Source organism: Cherax quadricarinatus, chromosome 24 (assembly GCF_038502225.1).
Source record: "Cherax quadricarinatus isolate ZL_2023a chromosome 24, ASM3850222v1, whole genome shotgun sequence".
Classification (NCBI taxonomy): Eukaryota; Metazoa; Arthropoda; class Malacostraca; order Decapoda; family Parastacidae; genus Cherax; species Cherax quadricarinatus.
The window spans coordinates 747,557-770,834 of record NC_091315.1 but is presented as its reverse complement, the minus strand read 5'-3'; the positions used below and the strand labels follow the sequence as shown (position 1 = coordinate 770,834).

General features: G+C 43.1%; 1 protein-coding gene across 11 annotated transcripts in view; it reads left to right on the top strand.

Moving 5' to 3' along the window:
• The window catches only part of LOC128690789 (phospholipase DDHD2), a 247,367-nt gene that overhangs the window by 34,770 nt on the left and 189,319 nt on the right, over positions 1–23,278 (top strand). For 8 of the 11 annotated variants that reach the window (XM_070088146.1, XM_070088144.1, XM_070088143.1 and 5 more), the window contains one exon: positions 11,648–12,069. In XM_070088146.1, coding sequence (XP_069944247.1) covers positions 11,648–12,069 — 422 coding nt within the window. The remainder of the gene's footprint in view (positions 1–11,647; positions 12,070–23,278) is intronic. The other 3 variants (XM_070088148.1, XM_070088142.1, XM_070088149.1) reach the window with 1 other exon arrangement.

The following is a 23,278-nucleotide window of genomic DNA, read 5'->3' as shown; positions in this document are numbered from 1 at the left end:
CCGCTGCCAGCCACTCGCGCATCAGTCTGGCTGTGTCTCTGGGCGTGTAAAGAAGCTTCTGCTCATTCATCTAAACATTTTGCTATAATCCATTGTTTTTGGTAGTTATTTATTAACCATTTCTGGGTTGAGACCCTTTGTCCTTAACCCTTTCAGGGTCGACAGGGCCTCTCAGAGACTTGTTCTCAGGGTTGGCCAAATTTCAAAAAAAAAAAAAAAAAAAAAAATTTCCGATCATAATGACACCAAAAGTATGAAATTTGATGGAAAACTTATGGAATTATGCTTTCATGAAGCTAGCGGTCTTGACGATGTTTATGCATCGGCGATTTTACCCACTTTGAGCCCTATTTTCGGCCAATTCCAGTGTACGTGTCGACAAAAATCATAACTATTTCCCTAGAACTCCATTTTTTCTATCGAATGAGTACAAGAAACCACCCATTTACCGATTTCAACTATCCAATACAGTGGTCAGAATTTAGCAATTTTGCCAATTTCACACAAATTTCAAAAGATGCCAATTTCCGAATAGGGTCCAGAATAAACAAGGAAGACATTCCTGGCACTAAAATAACATTTCCTCTGTTAATTAGCCACGTCCCCACGCCCTTTCCAATTTGAATTTTTATTCTCACAAAAAAATAGAAGATGTACTATTATGCAGACTACTGCATTAGTGTAGAAATGGTATAAATAATATCAGCGCACTTGTGAAAGAATATTACTCACCAGTTGACGTGTATTGGACGCTTGGCATGATTTGTTTACTTTTGAACTTTGGTAAAAATTAAACATTTCTGCTACTTTGAGCTCAATTTCAAGGTACTTTTCTTTGTAAAACCAGTCAAAATCATCTCAATTTCTGTAATATGTCTTCCATTCTATAAAATGCGACTAGGAAAATTAGAATACAACAATAAATACCATATGAAAATATAGTGCAAATCGCTGTTTTAATCCAAAAACATTGTCAAAGTTTTTTTTTTTCTCATTACGCACTGTGTGCTGCAGGATTTTTTTTATACTGGGCACACTGACCACATAGACCCATTCTTTCATATGTAGGCCTACCAGCTTTCTCTCACTAGATTTGAAGGCGCTAGAATTAAGGCATACTAGTATGTCAAAAACCCTGGTGAGTAAGCCGTACTAGTATGGCTGAAACCCTGGAAGGGTTAACTCCCACTCAGGGTCGAGAAATATTCGAAAAAAAAAAATTATTTTTTCTTAAGAAATGATAGTTTTATTTTTTTTTTGAGTATTATAGGCAAATTTTTTTTTTTTTTGCGATTAATACTTATAGAGATATGGAGGCGTGAAGTTGACAGAAATTGAACCGCTTATAGCAACATCGCAGACTGCCGGTCACCTGGTAATAGTTTATTTTGTTTTCTCAACTTTTTTCTTTTATTTTTTAATATTTTATTTTTTCAAGTAACTTTTATGGCCTCTGAGACCAACATAGACTATTTGGTACATATTCACTCATTGTATACTACACAATAACAGCACAAACCTTGCTGTCATTATATTTTTACAAAACATGATTACACAAACCAACAATAAAAAATGTTGTTTATTACTATTTTTCTATCATATATATACACACATAGAGTCACTGGACAGGTTCCTATAACTACAAGAAGTTCTGAAAGCTTGTAGTTGTGTGGGGGTCGACTTGTAAATATGCTGAGTCACCGGTGTGTCTTGTGTCACAATGATGCATCATACCACCACTCACTAACCTCACTGCCTTCCACAACACATCCCTTCCTCCCCACACACCCTTCCTTCCTTCCTTCCTTCCTTCCTTCCTTCCTTCCTTCCTTCCTTCCTTCCTTCCTTCCTTCCTTCCTTCCTTCCTTCCTTCCTTCCTTTCTTCCTTCCTTTCTTCCTTCCTTCCTTCCTTCCTTCCTTCCTTCCTTCCTTCCTTCCTTCCTACCTACCTACCTACCTACCTACCTACCTACCTACCTACCTACCTACCTACCTACCTACCTACCTACCTACCTACCTACCTACCTACCTACCCACCCTACCCTACCCTACCCTTCCCTTCTTCCTACCTACCTTTCCTCCTTCCCTACCTACCTTTCCTCCTTCCCTACCTACCTTTCCTCCTTCCCTACCTACCTTTCCTCCTTCCCTACCTACCTTTCCTCCTTCCCTACCTACCTTTCCTCCTTCCCTACCTACCTTTCCTCCTTTCCTACCTACCTTTCCTCCTTCCCTACCTACCTTTCCTCCTTCCCTACCTACCTTTCCTCCTTCCCTACCTACCTTTCCTCCTTCCCTACCTACCTTTCCTCCTTCCCTACCTACCTTTCCTCCTTCCCTACCTACCTTTCCTCCTTAACTACCTACCTTTCCTCCTTAACTACCTACCTTTCCTCCTTCCCTACCTACCTTTCCTCCTTCCCTACCTACCTTTCCTCCTTCCCTACCTACCTTTCCTCCTTAACTACCTACCTTTCCTCCTTAACTACCTACCTTTCCTCCTTCCCTACCTACCTTTCCTCCTTCCCTACCTACCTTTCCCCTACCTACCTTTCCTCCTTCCCTACCTACCTTTCCTCCTTCCCTACCTACCTTTCCTCCTTCTCTACCTACCTTTCCTCCTTCTCTACCTACCTTTCCTCCTTCCCTACCTACCTTTCCTCCTTCCCTACCTACCTTTCCTCCTTCCCTACCTACCTTTCCTCCTTCCCTACCTACCTTTCCTCCTTCCCTACCTACCTTTCCTCCTTCCCTACCTACCTTTCCTCCTTCCCTACCTACCTTCCCTCCTTCCCTACCTACCTTCCCTCCTTCATTACTTCTTCCTTTCTTTCTTTCTTCCTTCAAGTAACTTTTATGGCCTGTGAGACCAATATAAGGTATATTGAATGTATATTCACTTGTTGTATACTACATAATAACTGCACAAACAGTTATTATATTGTTTACAAAACATGTTTACACAAACCAACAATAAAAAATGTTTATTACTATTTTTCTATCATATATATACACATATAAAGTCACTGGACACTTCCCAGAACTGCAACAGCTTCTGTAAAGCTCATAGTTGTTGAGTGGGGTGGACTTGTAAATATGCTGAGTCACCGGCATAATTAGTGTCACAATGACAGATCACACCATCACTCACCACCCTCACTGTCTGTCAACACCCAACTCACATGGAAATAAGTCACTGTCTGAATTTTTTGGGTTATCCTAGGTTGATGGTCTTCCTTCCTCTCATCTCTTCCTTTCTTCCTTCTTTCCTCTCATCTCTTTCTTCCTTCCACCCTTTCTTCCTACCTTCCTTCCTTTCTTCTTTCCTTCCTGCCTTCCTTCTGGTTTCCTGCGCATTGCTTTCAATCACAAACTCTTCAAAACCATGGAATTCATCTTCACTGACACTTCCATCTGTGTTTGAACTGTCACTTGGGAACAAAAGAGCCCCAATTAGCCGAGGAGTTTCTTAGTGCTAGACATGACGAACAATGTGAAATAAAATGGCTTTCCCACAGTGCACCACTGGGTCCCCGATTTTTTTTTACCGCGCACACTAACCACAGAGACCCACTCTCTCACATCTAAGCCTACCAGCCTTTTCCTGCCTGATTTGAGGACGTTAGAATTTATGCATACTAGTACGTCAACCCCTGAAAGGGTTAAGTTCAACTGCAAAATAAGTAACCATTGCCCCAAAGACAGTTCCAAGTAAAGTTCCTTTGGTAAAGAAAGTGAGAAGCACGATGGAGTTTAAGATTGAAATTGTAGAAAAGTACGAGAGTGGTGGTGGCAGAGGGTGGTAGTGGTTGTGATGGTGGTAGAGGGTGGTTGTGATGGTGGTAGAGGGTGGTTGTGATGGTGGTGGAGGATGGTAGTGGTTGTGATGGTGGTAGAGGGTGGTTGTGATGGTGGTACAGGGTGGTTGTGATTGTGGTAGAGGGTGGTAGTGGTTGTGATGGTGGTAGAGGGTGGTAGTGGTTGTGAAGGTGGTAGAGGGTGGTAGTGAGGGTGGTAGTGATGGTGGTAGAGGGTAGAGCTGCTAGACCTTCATCTGGAAGAGCAACAGACCACAGCTCAGGAAATTGCTTCAGAGGAGGAGGAGAGAGGGGATAATGTGCCTTCTTCAGTGATTAACCCTTTGACTGTTTTGGTTGTATATATACGTCTTATGAGCCAGTGTGTTTGACGTATATACAGTGGACCCCCGGTTAACGATATTTTTTCACTCCAGAAGTATGTTCAGGTGCCAGTACTGACCGAATTTGTTCCCATAAGAAATATTGTGAAGTAGATTAGTCCATTTCAGACCCCCAAACATACACGTACAAACGCACTTACATAAATACACTTACATAATTGGTCGCATTAGGAGGTAATCGTTATGCGGGGGTCCACTGTATATGCAAAAATTCTAGCAGCTTCAAATCAAGCGGAAGAAAGCTGTAACTCCCACATGTGAGAGAATGGGTATGTGTGGTCAGTGTGTGCAGTATAAAAAAAATCCTGCAGCATGCAGTGCATAATGAGAGAAAAAAAAACTGCGACAGTGTTTTTGGATTAAAATGCCAACTTTGAGGTGTATTTTCGTATAGTATTTATTTTTGTATTTTCGTTTTCTTGGTCTCATTTGATAGAATGGAAGATGATTTTGATTGGTTTCGCTATGGAAAGTAGCGGAAATGTTTGATTTTTGCAGATGTTTAAGAGCGACCAATTACATCATTGTCCAATAAATGTCCAACTAGCCATTCTGATATGCAGTCACGTATGGGTTGACATTATTTATACAATTATTACAATAATGCAATAGTCTGCATAACAGTAAATCTTCTATTTTTTGTTTGAATAAAAATTCAAAATAGAAAGCAAGAGTAATATATAAGAGGAGCCTGGAGATGTGACTGATGAACAGAGAAAATGTCATTTTAGTGCCAGGAATGTCTGCATCGTTCATTCGGGACCCTATTTTGAAATTGGCATCTTTTTTAATTTGCACGAAATTGGCCAAATTGCCAATTTCTGATCACTTTATTGGGTAGTTGAAATTGGTAAATGGGTGGTTTCTTGTACTCGGTTGATAGAACAAATGGAGTTCTTAAGAAATAGCTATGAATTTGGTCAATTGGAACAATGGAATTGGCCAAGAATAGGGCTCAGAGTGACCCCTTGTTGCTGTGTCCCATCTCTGGAACATCCTGTCTCCTGTGTGTGACATCGAGTACATGCCAGCAAGAGTGAGAGATAATAGAGTGAGCAAGCTCAACCGGCTGACTGACTGGTACACAAGAGAGATACTCAAGGGGAGAAGTTTTGTAGGGACATCATAGGCACATAAGAGAGAGTATTGCATTAAGATTTATGGCCTCAGATTCCTTAAAGGCTAGCAGCAGCAGGTAGAAATATTGCAGAGGCGAGTGTAGAAGTCTTCCAAGAGATACTGGATCACTATACACTGGAATCTCGGTATATGACCTTAATTCATTCCAGAAGGCTGTTCGAGTGCTGCTCCGTTTGAGTATCGAACGAGTTCTTCCCAACCAATTTTCTGTTTGGTTGGCTGTTATCACTAATTGTCAAAGGCCCCATGGTGACTTGTTTATACAAATAATGCTAAAAACACCAAAAAATGCAAAGAAACACAAAATAGTTTACAGCAAAGTTCTGGCAGGTTGCATATGTTTGGTCGAGTGCTGAACTTTGTTCGAGTAGGAAGCTGGTCGTATACCGAGGTTCCACTGTATCTGGAAAGTGCCAGATCAGTCATGATGCTGTGGCTATATCAGCTAGTTAACTTCCAATAGTAACAGCCTGGTTGAACAGGCAGTCATCAGTTTCTGGCCTCAGACCAATTTGCATTGGTAGAAAAAATCTGGGAACCAGTAACATGTATTACTCCATAGTGTTGTATGTCTTACACATCAACATTAACTGCTATGACTATCTTATCCAGGCTTTACTAATATAGTACTTCACCACAGACACAGTACATGTCACAGTTACTCAGATGCAAATAATGATTGAGAATGAAGCCTCCCTCACCCTCATGTTGACTGACCCACATGGTGTTTAGTGTTGACTGACCCACATGGTGTTTAGTGCTGACTGACCCACATGGTGTTTAGTGCTGACTGACCCACATGGTGTTTAGTGCTGACTGACCCACATGGTGTTTAGTGCTGACTGACCCACATGGTGTTTAGTGCTGACTGACCCACATGGTGTTTAGTGCTGACTGACCCACATGGTGTTTAGTGCTGACTGACCCACATGGTGTTTAGTGCTGACTGACCCACATGGTGTTCATTGCTGACTGACCCACATGGTGTTTAGTGCTGACTGACCCACATGGTGTTTAGTGCTGACTGACCCACATGGTGTTTAGTGCTGACTGACCCACATGGTGTTTAGTGCTGACTGACCCACATGGTGTTTAGTGCTGACTGACCCACATGGTGTTTAGTGTTGACTGACCCACATGGTGTTTAGTGCTGACTGACCCACATGGTGTTTAGTGCTGACTGACCCACATGGTGTTTAGTGCTGACTGACCCACATGGTGTTCATTGCTGACTGACTGACTGACCCACATGGTGTTTAGTGCTGACTGACCCACATGGTGTTTAGTGCTGACTGACCCACATGGTGTTAAGAGCTGACTGACCCACATGGTGTTTGGTGTTTAGTGCTGACTGACCCACATGGTGTTTAGTGTTGACAGACCCACATGGTGTTTAGTGTTGACTGACCCACATGGTGTTTAGTGTTGACTGACCCACATGGTGTTTAGTGTTGACTGACCCACATGGTGTTTAGTGCTGACTGACCCACATGGTGTTTAGTGCTGACTGACCCACATGGTGTTTAGTGCTGACTGACCCACATGGTGTTTAGTGCTGACTGACCCACATGGTGTTTAGTGCTGACTGACCCACATGGTGTTTAGTGCTGACTGACCCACATGGTGTTTAGTGCTGACTGACCCACATGGTGTTTAGTGCTGACTGACCCACATGGTGTTTAGTGCTGACTGACCCACATGGTGTTTAGTGCTGACTGACCCACATGGTGTTTAGTGCTGACTGACCCACATGGTGTTTAGTGCTGACTGACCCACATGGTGTTTAGTGTTGACTGACCCACATGGTGTTTAGTGCTGACTGACCCACATGGTGTTTAGTGCTGACTGACCCACATGGTGTTTAGTGCTGACTGACCCACATGGTGTTTAGTGCTGACTGACCCACATGGTGTTTAGTGCTGACAGACCCACATGGTGTTTAGTGCTGACTGACCCACATGGTGTTCAGCGTTGACTGACCCACATGGTGTTCATTGCTGACTGACCCACATGGTGTTTAGTGCTGACTGACCCACATGGTGTTTAGTGCTGACTGACCCACATGGTGTTTAGTGCTGACTGACCCACATGGTGTTTAGTGCTGACTGACCCACATGGTGTTTAGTGTTGACTGACCCACATGGTGTTTAGTGCTGACTGACCCACATGGTGTTTAGTGCTGACTGACCCACATGGTGTTTAGTGCTGACTGACCCACATGGTGTTTACACTGACCCACATGTGTTTAGTGCTGACTGACCCACATGGTGTTTAGTGTTGACTGACCCACATGGTGTTTAGTGCTGACTGACCCACATGGTGTTTAGTGTTGACTGACCCACATGGTGTTTAGTGCTGACTGACCCACATGGTGTTTAGTGCTGACTGACCCACATGGTGTTTAGTGCTGACTGACCCACATGGTGTTTAGTGCTGACTGACCCACATGGTGTTTAGTGCTGACTGACCCACATGGTGTTTAGTGCTGACTGACCCACATGGTGTTTAGTGTTGACTGACCCACATGGTGTTTAGTGCTGACTGACCCACATGGTGTTTAGTGTTGACTGACCCACATGGTGTTTAGTGCTGACTGACCCACATGGTGTTTAGTGTTGACTGACCCACATGGTGTTTAGTGTTGACTGACCCACATGGTGTTTAGTGTTGATTGACCCACATGGTGTTTAGTGCTGACTGACCCACATGGTGTTTAGTGCTGACTGACCCACATGGTGTTTAGTGCTGACTGACCCACATGGTGTTTAGTGTTGACTGACCCACATGGTGTTTAGTGCTGACTGACCCACATGGTGTTTAGTGCTGACTGACCCACATGGTGTTTAGTGTTGACAGACCCACATGGTGTTTAGTGCTGACTGACCCACATGGTGTTTAGTGCTGACTGACCCACATGTTGTTTAGTGCTGACTGACCCACATGGTGTTTAGTGCTGACTGACCCACATGGTGTTTAGTGCTGACTGACCCACATGGTGTTTAGTGCTGACTGACCCACATGTTGTTTAGTGCTGACTGACCCACATGGTGTTTAGTGCTGACTGACCCACATGGTGTTTAGTGTTGACTGACCCACATGGTGTTTAGTGTTGACTGACCCACATGGTTTTTTGCTCTTCACAAAATACAGTACGATTTGTAATCATGTAATAATAATTATCTTAAATTTTGATGTGCTTCTACATATTGGTTGATAACTGTGGTGCTAAGTATTATACATTGATAACTGTGGTGCTAACTTTCATTGGTTGATAACAGTGGTGCTAAGGTTCATATGTTGGATAACTCTGTGTTCTCAGCAATTTGTGTTTTTGGGGGTTGAGCTCTGGCTCCTGGCTCATTTTATGTACATCAGCTATCATTAATGGTTTCTGGCTTCTTCATTCTTATCATTTATACTCTTGAAACTTCTTCCTTTCACTTTCTTACTACCCTGAGACTGAAGAAGTGTTTACTAACATCCATGTTACTCACCTGCATTTTTAACTTCCATTTGTATTTCTCTGTATCTGGGCCTTGGTTAGCCCTTAAACGATCCAAACGTATATATATGTTCACGCGCGTAGCGCCCCAAACGTATAAATACATTTTCTTGGTCATTCATTCAACATTGCCACAATAAGCCTGAGTCACCTAGACATGAGAGAATGGGTGTGCGCACTCACTGTGCGCCATATTAAAATAATTGGGGATGCCTGGATACCATATGCTCTTTTTTCCTATTAAAAAAAAGATTTTTTTTTCTCAAAAAATTTGGGGCGCTACGCGAGTGAACGTATATATACGTTTGGACCGTTTAAGGGTTAAAAAAAAAAAAAAAACTCATCAGCCCAATAAACTCTTCTGAGCATTTTATTCTTCATTTTCATGTCCCTCTTGGCCATCCCTTCTTCCAGGGTCTTCCTTGTTGCCTTTCATGATGTAGCCTTTTAGCCCTAGGACTGATCTGCTGTATGCAGACCTTTGCACACTTTTAAGCTATTGAATGTACTTAATGAGGTTGGGACTCTAGGTTGGTGCACAATTTAAGATGGGCCTGATGTACATTGTGTACAAAACTCTGAAAGATTCTTTGTTCACCTCATATGAGCAGCGAAGATCAAATGATATATGTGATCTTTTGCTGACATGTTTATGATATTTACTCCTTGATGCTTTTCACTCACTGATATCTGTAGTGTCTTACCTCCCAGTCTGTACAGTAGGGCCCCGCTTTACGGCGTTTCGCTTTACAGCGTTCCACTAATATGGATATTTCAAACTGTGACAAAAACATGCTATACGGCTTCCCCCACCTGACTTTCTAATACAGTCACCGCACCCCACTCAACTTGTTTACATTCTCCATGAGCTCAGTAAGCACCACGTCTCTCCATTATGTCTGGAAACTCCAATATCTCAAGTGTTTTTAAAAGTTATTTTATATATACTCTGATGATTATACTTATGTATACCTTTACCTAAATAAACTTACACACTGTGCTGGCGTGCAGGTACACATTAAAATCAGTAAGAGTGTCTCATGTCTCATGATGCCATATTAGTAATTATAATAATAATGATAATCACTGAGTCTCATTAAATGTCGTATATTACATTAATATACACATTTTCATTAATCCATCTATGATACTTTTTCAGAATTATATAATAAACACTATACATAACATATAAAGATGATAAATACACCCCACGGTAGAATAAACATAAATATGAGATGTGATAGCCAGATGACTTGTACGAGTGACACCATATTAGTAATGATAATAATAATGTTCAATAATAATCAGTCTCATTTAATGTCGTATATTATGTTAATATACACATTAATCCATCTATGATATTTTTACAAAATTATATAATTGATAAATACACCCCACAGTAGAATAAATAAACATAAATATGAGATGTTGTAGCCAGACAACTTGTACGAGTGACGGCAAGAATAACATTTTCTCTAGTCCAACAGAGAAAATGTGTTACTGGGGGTAACTGTAGAAAATTATTCCTTTCGTATGCTTTCACTCAGAGTGTCATTTCTTCTAAAAAATGGTGTTACATGAGAATGGGAGTGTTCCCCTTTATTTATTCTACTTTATCAACATAGAGACAACTTGTACACAATGTAACTTGTACAAAAACCAGACATGTTTGCTTAGCTTGTTTACAAAACTGGTGTTCGCCTGGTTTGTTTACATAACTCCGCCAGTGTCCTCTCTCATTTACTCGTTTTATCTCATTTACCCACCTCTGACCCTACATTAAGGCTACAAATATTTTAAGGTAAGTAATGAGTGTACTATATGTGTATTTTACTTTTTTATTGTTTTTTAATGCCTAGTTAAGAGACCATACAATAAGTGTCAGGGGCCCGAGACTGTTCAACTGCCTCCCAGCACACATAAGGGGGATTACCAACAGACCCCTGGCAGTCTTCAAGCTGGCACTGGACAAGCACCTAAAGTCAGTTCCGGATCAGCCGGGCTGTAGCTCGTATGTTGGTTTGCGTGCAGCCAGCAGCAACAGCCTGGTTGATCAGGCTCTGATCCACCAGGAGGCCTGGTCTCAGACCGGGCCGCGGGGGCGTTGACCCCCGGAACTCTCTCCAGGTAAACTCCAGGTAGTTCTATTGGTAACTTAATATATGTTAGTGTAAACTTGTTATCTATTATTTATATGCATTTATAAGTGGAAAAAAAGGTGTTCCACTTTATGGTGATTTCTGCTTTATGGCGGTAGCCTGGAACCTAACCTGCCATAAAAGTGGGGCCCTACTTCATTCAGTCTCTAGTCTTCCTGTCACTTGAACAAATTTCATGACCTACTTATTTGGATTGAACTCCAATGGCCACTAACTTGACCACCCCTGGAAAATGAAAACTCATGTGCTTATTTGTCTTAATAGTTGTACATTATCTGCAGACTAGTAATGACACTAGTACTGATCCTTTAGAGAGCATTTTAATTCAGCTTGAAACTCCCTCCTGTACAGTCACTTTGTTTTTTGTCATTCAGATACACTTTGATCCACTGTATGACTCTTTTATTCCTGCTTGATGTTCAGACTTGTGCACCAGATGCTTTCTTTTAATCCAGAAGATTCACTCTTCCCATCCTTGTCTGTTTTGCTTTATCTTGGTAACTCTCATAAATCTTCAGCAGTTTGGTCAGACAGGATCTTCTGTCCATTTGTGTATTGTGTGTGTGTGTTGTCTTCGAATGTAGACTAAGGTAGTGTTCTGCTATTGTACATATGTGTAGGGTTGTCATCTGCTTGTTGTTTCAGGCAGTAGCACTCTGCGTCGACCGAGGAGCAAGTATGTAGTGCAGCAGCCAGGATACGACCCCCTCCAGCCTTCCCCATGTGCAGTCTCACCAAGATATCCCCCTGCGACCTCGACTCTCTCTCCCCCTCTCCAAACTAACATTCCATATGTTTCACCATCTTTATCTTATCCATCTCCCTTTCTGCCTCTGGATGCAGATGCATCGGCTAATGCTAATGTACTGGAGTCATTCAGCAGTATCTTGTCTCCATCTCCGAGTGCACCTTTTGCAGCTTCCTCGGTGGATACTGGACTAAGCAGCGTCAATCTTGGAGAAAAGTTTTCCGAGGCGGCTTCAAGTCCTCCGCCATCCACTTCTCCCAGGGCATCCTTCGTCCAGTCAGATAACTCCTCTGTGATTCCTCCATCATTTGAGACTATGGTGAGTGTTTTTCTTGTCCTTTTAACAGAAAGTTGTGAATGTAACAAAAGAACATAAAAATGGAGGAATACTGCCTACTAACCCATACAAGGTAGGTCCCTCTCAAATCCAACTCCTTCCACTTACATATTTATCCAGCCTATTCCTGAAGCTAGCCAAGAAGTTAGCCTCAGTACCTCAGGTCCTAATCCACAGAAATTCGGGTCTTAATCCACGTGCTGGCTGATCTTGAGTTGCTCTACGATATATTGCAAAACTGTTTTCACTGACAGTCACTAGCCCTGTATGTTAAATACTATTCTTTATTCTGCTTTTCCTATTTTCTTTCTTTGCTCTTCTTTAATTGATGCTCTTCATTACTGAGATCTGTGTCCAAACATCCTTCAGTTGGCAGTGAAGAAGGGGGTTCCTGATGCCTGTGAAGGTTTGTTGGTCCAAGCTATTGGAGCTACCCTCCCCTTCCTTGGAATAAACAGGAATGCTTCATATTCCCATTCACTGACTCTTACATAGTTAACCCTTAACCGTAAAACTGTCCAAACATAGATCTACGTTGATGTGCATAGTGCTCTGAACGTAGATCTATGTTGACGTGCGTAGTGCTCTGAACATAGATCTATGTTGACATGTGTAGTGCTCTGATTGTAGATCTGTTTTTTTTTTTACATGCTTTCATATGGCGAAAATAAAGGTCAGAGAGCTACCCACGTGAACGTAGATCTATGTTTGGACAGCTTAAGGGATAAACTGCCAATGAGGGCAGTTTAAGGGTTAACACCCCCCAACACACACACACACACACATGATTGGAGAAAGAGACTACATTGTAGGTACAATTCAGTCCGGAGAACATAAAGTAGTCATTGGAGTGATGTATAACCCACCACAGAACTGCAGGAGGCCAAGAGAGGAGTACGAAGAAAACAACAGGGTGATGGTGGACACACTGGCTGAGGTGGCAAGAAGAGCTCACTCGAGCAGAGCAAAGTTACTGGTAATGGGCGATTTCAACCACAGGGAGATCGACTGGGAAAACCTGGAGCCACATGGGGGTCCCGAAACATGGAGAGCAAAGATGATGGATGTGGTACTTGAAAACCTCATGCATCAACATGTCAGGGACACAACCAGAGAGAGAGGGGAGGATGAGCCAGCAAGACTGGATCTTGTGTTCACCCTGAGCAGTTCAGACATCGAGGACATCACTTACGAGAGGCCCCTTGGAGCTAGCGATCATGTGGTTCTGAGTTTTGACTATATAGTAGAGTTACAAGTGGAGAAGGTAACAGGAACTGAAGGGGACAGGCCAAACTATAAAAGGGGGGACTACACAGGTATGAGAAACTTCCTGCAGGAGGTTCAGTGGGACAGAGAAATGGTAGGAAAATCAGTAAACGAGATGATGGAATATGTGGCAACAAAGTGCAAGGAGGCAGAGGAAAGTTTTGTTCCCAAGGGAAACAGAAATAATAGGAAGACCAAGACGAGTCCTTGGTTTACCCGAAGGTGTAGGGAGGCAAAAGCTAAGTGCAACAGAGAATGGAAAAGGTACAGGAGGCATAGGACCCAGGAAAACAAGGAGATTAGTAGAAGAGCCAGAAACGAGTATGCGCAGATAAGGAGGGAGGCCCAGAGACAGTATGAAAACGACATAGCATCGAAAGTCAAATCTGACCCGAAACTGCTGTATAGCCACATTAGGAAGAAGACAACAGTCAAGGACCAGGTGATAAGGCTGAGGAAAGAAGGTGGGGAACTCACAAGAAACGATCAAGAGGTATGTGAGGAGCTCAACACGAGATTTAAGGAAGTATTTACAGTAGAGACAGGAAGGACTCTGGGGGGACAGACCAGATGGGGACACCAACAAGGAATACACCAACAAGTGTTGGACGACATACATACAGATGAGGAGGAGGTGAAGAAACTGCTAAGGGACATCGATACCTCAAAGGCAATGGGACCGGACAACATCTCTCCATGGGTCCTTAGAGAGGGAGCAGATATGTTGTGCGTACCACTTACCACAATCTTCAACACATCCCTGGAAACTGGGCAACTACCTGAGGTATGGAAGACAGCAAATGTAGTTCCCATTTTCAAAAAAGGAGACAGAAAAGAGGCACTAAACTATAGACCTGTGTCATTGACGTGTATAGTATGCAAAATTATGGAGAAGATTATCAGGAGGAGAGTGGTGGAGCACCTGGAACGGAACAGGAGTATAAATGCCAACCAGCACGGATTCACGGAAGGCAAATCCTGTGTCACAAACCTTCTGGAGTTTTATGATAAAATAACAGAAGTAAGACAAGAGAGAGAGGGGTGGGTTGATTGCATCTTCTTGGACTGCAAGAAGGCCTTTGACACAGTTCCTCACAAGAGATTAGTGCAGAAGCTAGAGGATCAGGCGCATATAACAGGAAGGGCACTGCAATGGATCAGAGAATACCTGACAGGGAGGCAACAACGAGTCATGGTACGTAATGATGTATCACAGTGGGCACCTGTGACGAGCGGGGTCCCACAGGGGTCGGTCCTAGGACCAGTGCTATTTTTGGTATATGTGAACGACATGACGGAAGGGTTAGACTCAGAAGTGTCCCTGTTTGCAGATGATGTGAAGTTAATGAGGAGAATTAAATCTGATGAGGACCAGGCAGGACTTCAAAGAGACCTGGACAGACTGGACACCTGGTCCAGCAAATGGCTTCTCGAATTTAATCCTGCCAAATGCAAAGTCATGAAGATAGGGGAAGGGCACAGAAGACCACAGACAGAGTATAGGCTAGGTGGCCAAAGACTGCAAACCTCACTCAAGGAGAAAGATCTTGGGGTGAGTATAACACCGAGCATGTCTCCGGAAGCACACATCAATCAGATAACTGCTGCAGCATATGGGCGCCTGGCAAACCTGAGAACAGCATTCCGACACCTTAGTAAGGAATCATTCAAGACACTGTACACCGTGTATGTCAGGCCCATACTGGAGTATGCAGCACCTGTTTGGAACCCGCACTTGATAAAGCACGTCAAGAAACTAGAGAAAGTACAAAGGTTTGCAACAAGGTTAGTTCCAGAGCTAAGGGGAATGTCCTATGAAGAAAGATTAAGGGAAATCGGCCTGACGACACTGGAGGACAGGAGGGTCAGGGGAGACATGATAACGACATATAAAATACTGCGTGGAATAGACAAGGTGGACAAGGACAGGATGTTCCAGGGAGGGGACACAGAAACAAGAGGCCACAATTGGAAGTTGAAGACACAAATGAGTCAGAGAGATAGTAGGAAGTATTTCTTCAGTCATAGAGTTGTAAGGCAGTGGAATAGCCTAGAAAATGACGTAGTGGAGGCAGGAACCATACACAGTTTTAAGACGAGGTTTGATAAAGCTCATGGAGCGGGGAGAGAGAGGGTCTAGTAGCAACCGGTGAAGAGGCGGGGCCAGGAGCTAGGACTCGACCCCTGCAACCACAAATAGGTGAGTACACACACACACACACACACACACACACAAACACAAACACAAACACAAACACAAACACAAACACACACACACACACACACACACACACACACTCACACACACACACACACACACACACACACACATCACATCACATCACATCATATCACATATGAAAGACCCCTTGGGGCCAGCGATCATGTAATTTTAAGCTTCGAATACACAGTAGAGCTACAACTGGAGCGGGAGGCAGGAAGGCCAGGGCGAATGAAGCCATACTACAAGAAAGGGGACTACACGGGAATGAGGAACTTCCTGAATGGGGTTCAATGGGACAGAGAACTGGCAGGGAATCCAGTTAATGAGATGATGGAATATGTAACAACAATGTGCAAGGAGGCTTAGGAGAGGTTTGTACCCAAGGGTAACAGGAATAATGAAAAAGCCAGGCTGAGTCCATGGTTCACCCAAAGGTGCAGGGAGGCAAAAACCAGGTGTGCTAGGGAATGGAAGAAATATAGAAGGCAAAGGACCCAGGAGAATAAGGAGAGCAGTCGTAGAGCCAGAAATGAATATGCACAGATAAGATGGGAGGCCCAACGACAATGTGAAAACAACATAGCGGCAAAAGCCAAATCTGACCCGAAGCTGTTATACAGCCACATCAGGAGGAAAACAACAGTCAAGGACCAGGTAATCAGGCTAAGGAAGGAAGGAGGAGAGACAACAAGAAATGACCGTGAAGTATATGAGGAACTCAACAAGAGATTTAAAGAAGTGTTCACAGAAGAGACAGAAGGGGCTCCAGAAAGACGGAGAGGTGGGGCACACCACTAAGTGCTGGACACAGTACACACAACCGAGGAAGAAGTGAAGAGGCTTCTGAGTGAGCTAGATACCTCAAAGGCAATGGGGTCAGATAACATCTCTCCATGGGTCCTGAGAGAGGGAGCAGAGGCGCTATGTGTACCCCTAACAACAATATTCAATACATCTATCGAAACAGGGAGATTGCCTGAGGCATGGAAGACAGCAAATGTAGTCCCAATCTTTAAAAAGGAGACAGACATGAAGCACTAAACTACAGACTAGTGTCACTGACATGTATAGTATACAAAGTCATGGAGAAGATTATCATGAGAAGAGTGGTGGAACACCTAGAAAGGAATGATCTCATCAACAGCAGCCAACACGGTTTCAGGGACAGGAAATCCTGTGTCACAAACCTACTGGAGTTCTATGACAGGGTGACAGCAGTAAGACAAGAGAGAGAGAATGTTAGGTGGATTGCATTTTCTTGGACTGCAAGATGGCATTTGACACAGTTCCACACAAGAGTTTAGTGCAAAAACTGGAGAACCAAGCAGGGTTAACAGGGAAGGCACTACAATGCATCAGGGAATATGTACTTGTCAGGAAGACAGCAGCGAGTCATGGTACGTGGTGAGGTGTCAGTGGGCGCCTGTGACCAGCGGGGTCCCACAGGGGTCAGTCCTAGGACCATTGCTGTTTCTGGTATTTGTGAACAACATGACGGAAGAAATAGACGCCGAAGTGTCCCTGTTTGCAGATGACGTGAAGTTGATGAGAAGAATTCATTCGATTGAAGACCAGGCAGAACTACAAAGGGATCTGGACAGGCTGCAGACCTGGTCCAGCAATTGGCTCCTGGAGTTCAACCCCACCAAGTGCAGAGTCATGAAGATTGGGGAAGGGCAAAGAAGACTGCAGACGGAGTACAGTCTAGGGGGCCAGAGACTAAAAACCTCACTCAAGGAAAAAGATCTTGGGGTGAGTATAACACCAGGCACATCTCCTGAAGCGCACATCAACCAAATAACTGCTGCAGCATATGGGCGCCTAGCAAACCTAAGAACAGCATTTCGACATCTTAATAAGGAATCGTTCAGGACCCTGTACACCATGTACGTTAGGCCCATATTGGAGTATGCGGCACCAGTTTGGAACCCACACCTAGCCAAGCACGTAAAGAAACTAGAGAAAGTACAAAGGTTTGCAACAAGACTAGTCCCAGAGCTAAGGGGTATGTCCACAGATGAATCACAGGGATGTTAGGAAGTATTTCTTCAGCCACAGAGTAGTCAGTAAGTGGAATAGTTTGGGAAGCGATGTAGTGGAGGCAGGATCCATACATAGCTTTAAGCAGAGGTATGATAAAGCTCACGGCTCAGGGAGAGTGACCTAGTAGCGATCAGTGAAGAGGCGGGGCCAGGAGCTCGGACTCGACCCCCGCAACCTCAACTAGATGAGTACAACTAGGTGAGTACACACGCGCACACACACACACACACACACACACACACGGGGCCAGGAGCTTGGACTCAAACGCTGCAACCTCAACTAGGTGAGTACATACATACACAAACACACACACAAAAAAAAAGTCACACTTTTAGTGCTCTGTGAATATAAGTGTGTTTGAGGACTACCCAAGGTTACTGCAGGAGACGTTGATTAACCCTTAACCCCTTGACTGTCGCAACCCCCAATCCTGAGGTGTCTCCTGGCGTCGCAAAATTTAAAAAAAAAAAATTATTTTTTCTTATGAAATGATAGAGAATCTTTTCCCGATTGTAATGACACCAAAAAAACAAAATTTGATGGAAAACTGACGGAATTATACTCTCGCGAAGTTAGCGACCTGGGCGATATTTACAAATCGGCGATTTCGCCCACTTTGAGCCCTATTTTCGGCTAATTCCTTTGTTCCTGTCGACCAAACTCATAGCTATTTATTTAGAACTCCATTTTTTTCTGTCGATTGAGTACAAGAAACTGCCCATTTTCTGATTTTAACTACCCAATAATGTGGTCAGAAATTTGCAATTTGGCCAATTTCACAAAAATTAAAAAATATGACAATTTCAAAATAAGTTCCAGAATGAACAATGCAGACATTCCTGGCTCTAAAATAACATATTCTTTGTTCATCAGTTATGTCTCAAGGCACCTCTGATATTACTCTTGCTTTCTATTTTGAATATTTATTCAAACGAAAAATAGAAGACTTATTATTATGCAGACTACTGCAATACTGTAATAATTGTATAAATAACATCAACCCATTCATGACTGCATATTAGAATGGCTAGTTGGACATTTATTGGACAATGACATCATTTGTTTACTTTTGAACATTGGCAAAAATCAAACATTTCCCCTACTTTGAGCTCCATTTCTAGGTTCTTTTTATAGTAAAATCAATCAAAATCACCTCTATTTCTATAATATGTTTTCCATTCTATCAAATGAGACCAAGAAAACGAGAATACAACCATAAATACTATACAAAAATAGACCACAAAGTCGGCATTTTAATAAAAAAAAACGGTCTGAGTTTTTTTTTTCTCATTATGCACTGCGTGCTTCAGGATTTTTTTTATATGGTGCACACTGACCACACAGACCCATTCTCTCACATGTGGGCCTACCAGCTTTCTCCTGCTTGATTTGAAGCCCCTAGAATTTATGAGTATATATACGTCAAACACGGTACCTCGTAAGACGTATATATACGGCCGCGACAGTCAAAGGGTTAAGCTGTCCAAACGTAGATCTATGTTTTTTTAACATTTGAAAGTATGCAAAAAAATGTAGATCATCTTTTTTTTTTTTAACCCTTTGAGGGTTTTCGTCGTACTAGTACGTCTTACGCGTAGGGGTTTTTGACGTACTAGTACGCATAAATTCTAGAGGCCTCAAATCTCGCGCGAAAAGGCTGGTAGGCCTAGGTGTGAGAGAATGGGTCTGTGTGGTCAGTGTGCGCGGTAGAAAAAAAATCTGGGACCCAGTGGTGCATTGTGGGAATGCCCTCTTAGTAAACAATGTCCACCATGCCTCGCGGTAAGAAGCTCCTCACTCCTCGGCGAATTGGGACACTTTTGTTCCCCAGTGACAGTTCTAATAGTGATGGAAGTGCCAGTGAAGATGAGTTTCGTGGTTTTAGTGAGGTTTTGACCGAAACTAATGACCATAATATTGGTAATAGTGAAGAAAACCCAGACGACCCTCAGCCTTCCACCTCTGGTGCTGGGCCCTCGTGTTCACGTTCAGTTGTTCCAGAACCCAAGAGGAAACTTCTATTTTCCCAAATCCCAGACTCAGATGAGAGCATGGGTGATGATAGTGATAGTGAATATGAACTACAAGCTCTTCAAACTAGTTCCAGTAGTGATAGTGAAGTGTAATATTCCCCAGTGAAGCGTCAGTATATATGCGCTCTGGAAGTGTGCCATATGTTATACCAAGGGGAAGGAGTGTATCTCGGAGTACATCCCGTGGCTGTACAACAGGAACAGACAGTGAAAATGACGAAGATACTGTTGCAATTGGGATGGAAAATGTGCGTGGTGGTAGTGGTGCCGGCGGTGAGGCACCAGCAGTGGGCCATGCTGCCACCCACGCTGCCACCCACGCCGCTGCCTCAGCTGATCTAGAACAAAGGCCACCATCCCCCACTCCCCCACCACACCAGCCTCCACAACCTCCACAACCACAACCTCCACAACCACAACCACCTGTCATTGTCCAGTACCCACCAGCAGACCGCACCTGGGATTGGCAGGAAGCTGTCAATTTTGTTCCAAATCCCCACCAGTTTGATGGCAGCCAAAGTGGAATACGGCCATCTTGTGCACTTGGGAACAATGCCACTGAACTGGAATGTTTCGAGTTATTCTTTGACGAACCACTGATGAAAAGTATTGTCATGGAAAGCAACACATACTACGAGTACACCATGGCAAACACAATACTTTCACCAAAATCACGTCTACACCAATGGAAGGAGGCAACTGTGGCTGAGATGTATCTTTTCTTTGCCACAATAATGCTTATGCCACATGTGTATAAGCACAAAGTGAAATCATACTGGTCAACAGACCCCCTGATTGCAACACCAGGTTTCAGTGATATAATGCCAGTGAATCGATTTGTGCTAATGTTACGTATGCTTCACTTCTCAGATAAAACCAGGCCTGACAGAACTGACAGGTTATATAAGATTAGGAATGTGTTTGTGTATCTGAAACAGAAATTCAGTACTCATTTTTATCCCTTCAGGAAGCTTGTAATTGACGAGTCTTTGATTCTGTTCAAAGGAAGACTCTCTTTCAAGCAGTACATACCAAGCAAGAGGAAACGCTTTGGTATAAAGTTGTTTGTGCTTTGTGATTGTTACAGTGGTCTGGTATTGGATATTATTGTGTACACTGGAAGTTATACATTGCAAAATACCAGGAAGTTATTGGGCATCTCAGGTGATGTGGTTCGAACAATGATAGAACCATACCTTGGTAAGGGGCATATATTATATACAGATAACTGGTACACAAGCCCCTCACTCAGTGATTTTTTGCGAGTGAACATGACAGATGTGTGTGGCACAGTGCGTGCAAATCGAAAACATATGCCCAGGTTTGACGCTGGCACTCGCAGAGGTGAGGTGCAGGCGTTTGCTGCCAATGACATCATGGCATTTCGGTGGCATGACAAACGAGATGTCACACTGTTGTCATCAATTCACCCTAATGAAATGGCAGACAGTGGCAGGCAGCATAGAGAGAGAAATGAACCCATTCTAAAACCTGCAGCTGTGATTGATTACACCTTCAACATGCGTTCAGTGGACAAATGTGACATGCAGATTGGGTTTGCTGATTGTGTTCGCAAGAGTTATAAGTGGTACATCAAACTGTTTTTCCATCTTCTGGACATTTCCATGCTCAATGCTTATAATATGTATAAGATGAGCACCAGAAACAAACCACAGTACGGCGAATTCTGTTTGTCTGTCATCAGACAAATAGTATTCAAGTACCAAGGAAATGCACCTGCAATTGACCGCCCACCAAATTATCAACAACTACCTGCTCGTCTGAAGCATGGTGATCACTTCCTGGTAAAACTGCCTGCTACTGCTTTGAAGAAAAAGGCTCAGAAGAGGTGTTACGTCTGTTCACATACAAAAAAACGCCCACAACAACGCAGAGACACTCGTTTTATGTGTGAGGAGTGCAAAACTCCACTGTGCATGACACCATGTTTCAAAGACTTCCACAGGCTGCAGAACTTCTAGAAACATGTCCTGTGACTGTATATGTGTATATAAAATATAGAAAAATAGTAATAAACAACATTTCATATTGTTTGTTTGTGTAAATATTTTCTGTAAACAAAATAATGACAACAGTGTTTACGCCCTTATTGTGTAGTATTGAAAAAGAAATAACTTACAAAATACTGATCATGTTGGCCTCAGAGGCCATAAAAGTTACTCAGAAAAAGAAAAATTGAAAAATAATTGAAAATAGTACATAAAAAAGTAAACAGAAAAATACCGGGTGACGGCAGTCGGCGATGTTACCATATGTTGTTCAATTTTGGCAAATTTCACACCTCCATATCTCGGTAAGTATTGACGTTAAAATTTTTTTGTTTAGCCTATAATGTTTAGAAAAAAATACTCTATTTTTTCATAAGATAAAATAATTTTTTTTTTTTTGAAATTTGGCCGACCCTGAGAACGAGTTTCGGAGAGGGCCTGTCGACCCTCAAAGGGTTAAATTTGAAAACGTGTAAAAAAACTTTTCTCTACTGTGTTTTTTTGTTATATTTGAAAATATGTAAAAAAAAGGTAGATCTACTTTTGGAGCACTACGGATTTGAACGTTGATCTGTTTGGACAGTTTAAGGGTTAAGTGTGTCAAGGTAATGAACACTCTTTGAATTGATTTACAAGTTGCCCTGAGCCACATAAGTGTGGGGAGAGCCACAATTTTATAAGTGAATTTGAAAGTGATATTTGGTGGTGCAAGTCAGAGTGGGCAGGCCTAATGTGGCACAGGCATTGTTGCCATATGTGCCACTGAAGAAAGATAATAAAGTGAAATTAGTGTGTGACCAGTGAAAAAATACAGTGAATAGGTTACCTTATATATCGACAAGTAATGGAGGTGGATATACACCAAGACAACACAACGAGTTGGACAATCTACAGGCTGCTACAGGCTGCATCGCAAGAATCTTGCCTATGCGTGGTTTTCGCATAGAAGACATAAACTAGTATGTGGTCGTGGGTCAGGTCAGGTAGAGGAGCATAGGAGACGAGGTGTCACACGCAAACTCCACATACACACTCGTACACCATAACACACAATCCCACTCACTACTTTTCACACACTTAATAAACCCACACTCGTATAGTTACACACACACACACACACACACACACACACACACACACACACACACACACACACACACACACACACACACACACACACACACACACACACCGGGGTACCAGAGAGGATACTAGAGAGTACCAGAGAGTATTCCTCGATCGCGACAGAACACATGAAGAAAGGACTACACTGAAAGAGAGGGTACAGAGATGCAAGGAAGAACGAGAGGCAATGATGAAGATGAGCAGGACCCAGACACAAGAGGAAGGGCAAACACACCCCGCAGAAACTCCCGCAGAAGGACTCCAATCGCAACAATCCCAATGCAACTGAGCAATCTAAACCAGAACTCACACACTATTCCCTCTCCCACCAATCCCCACATCACAAACCTCATCCCAACAGCTACCCCCTATGGGCATTCTGACCCCACTCTCCTCATCACAAACCCCACCCACACCACAGTCTCCCATAGGCCCCCACCAAGGCTCTCACTCCCCCAACCCCAATATTCTCCCAGGACCACAGTGATAGA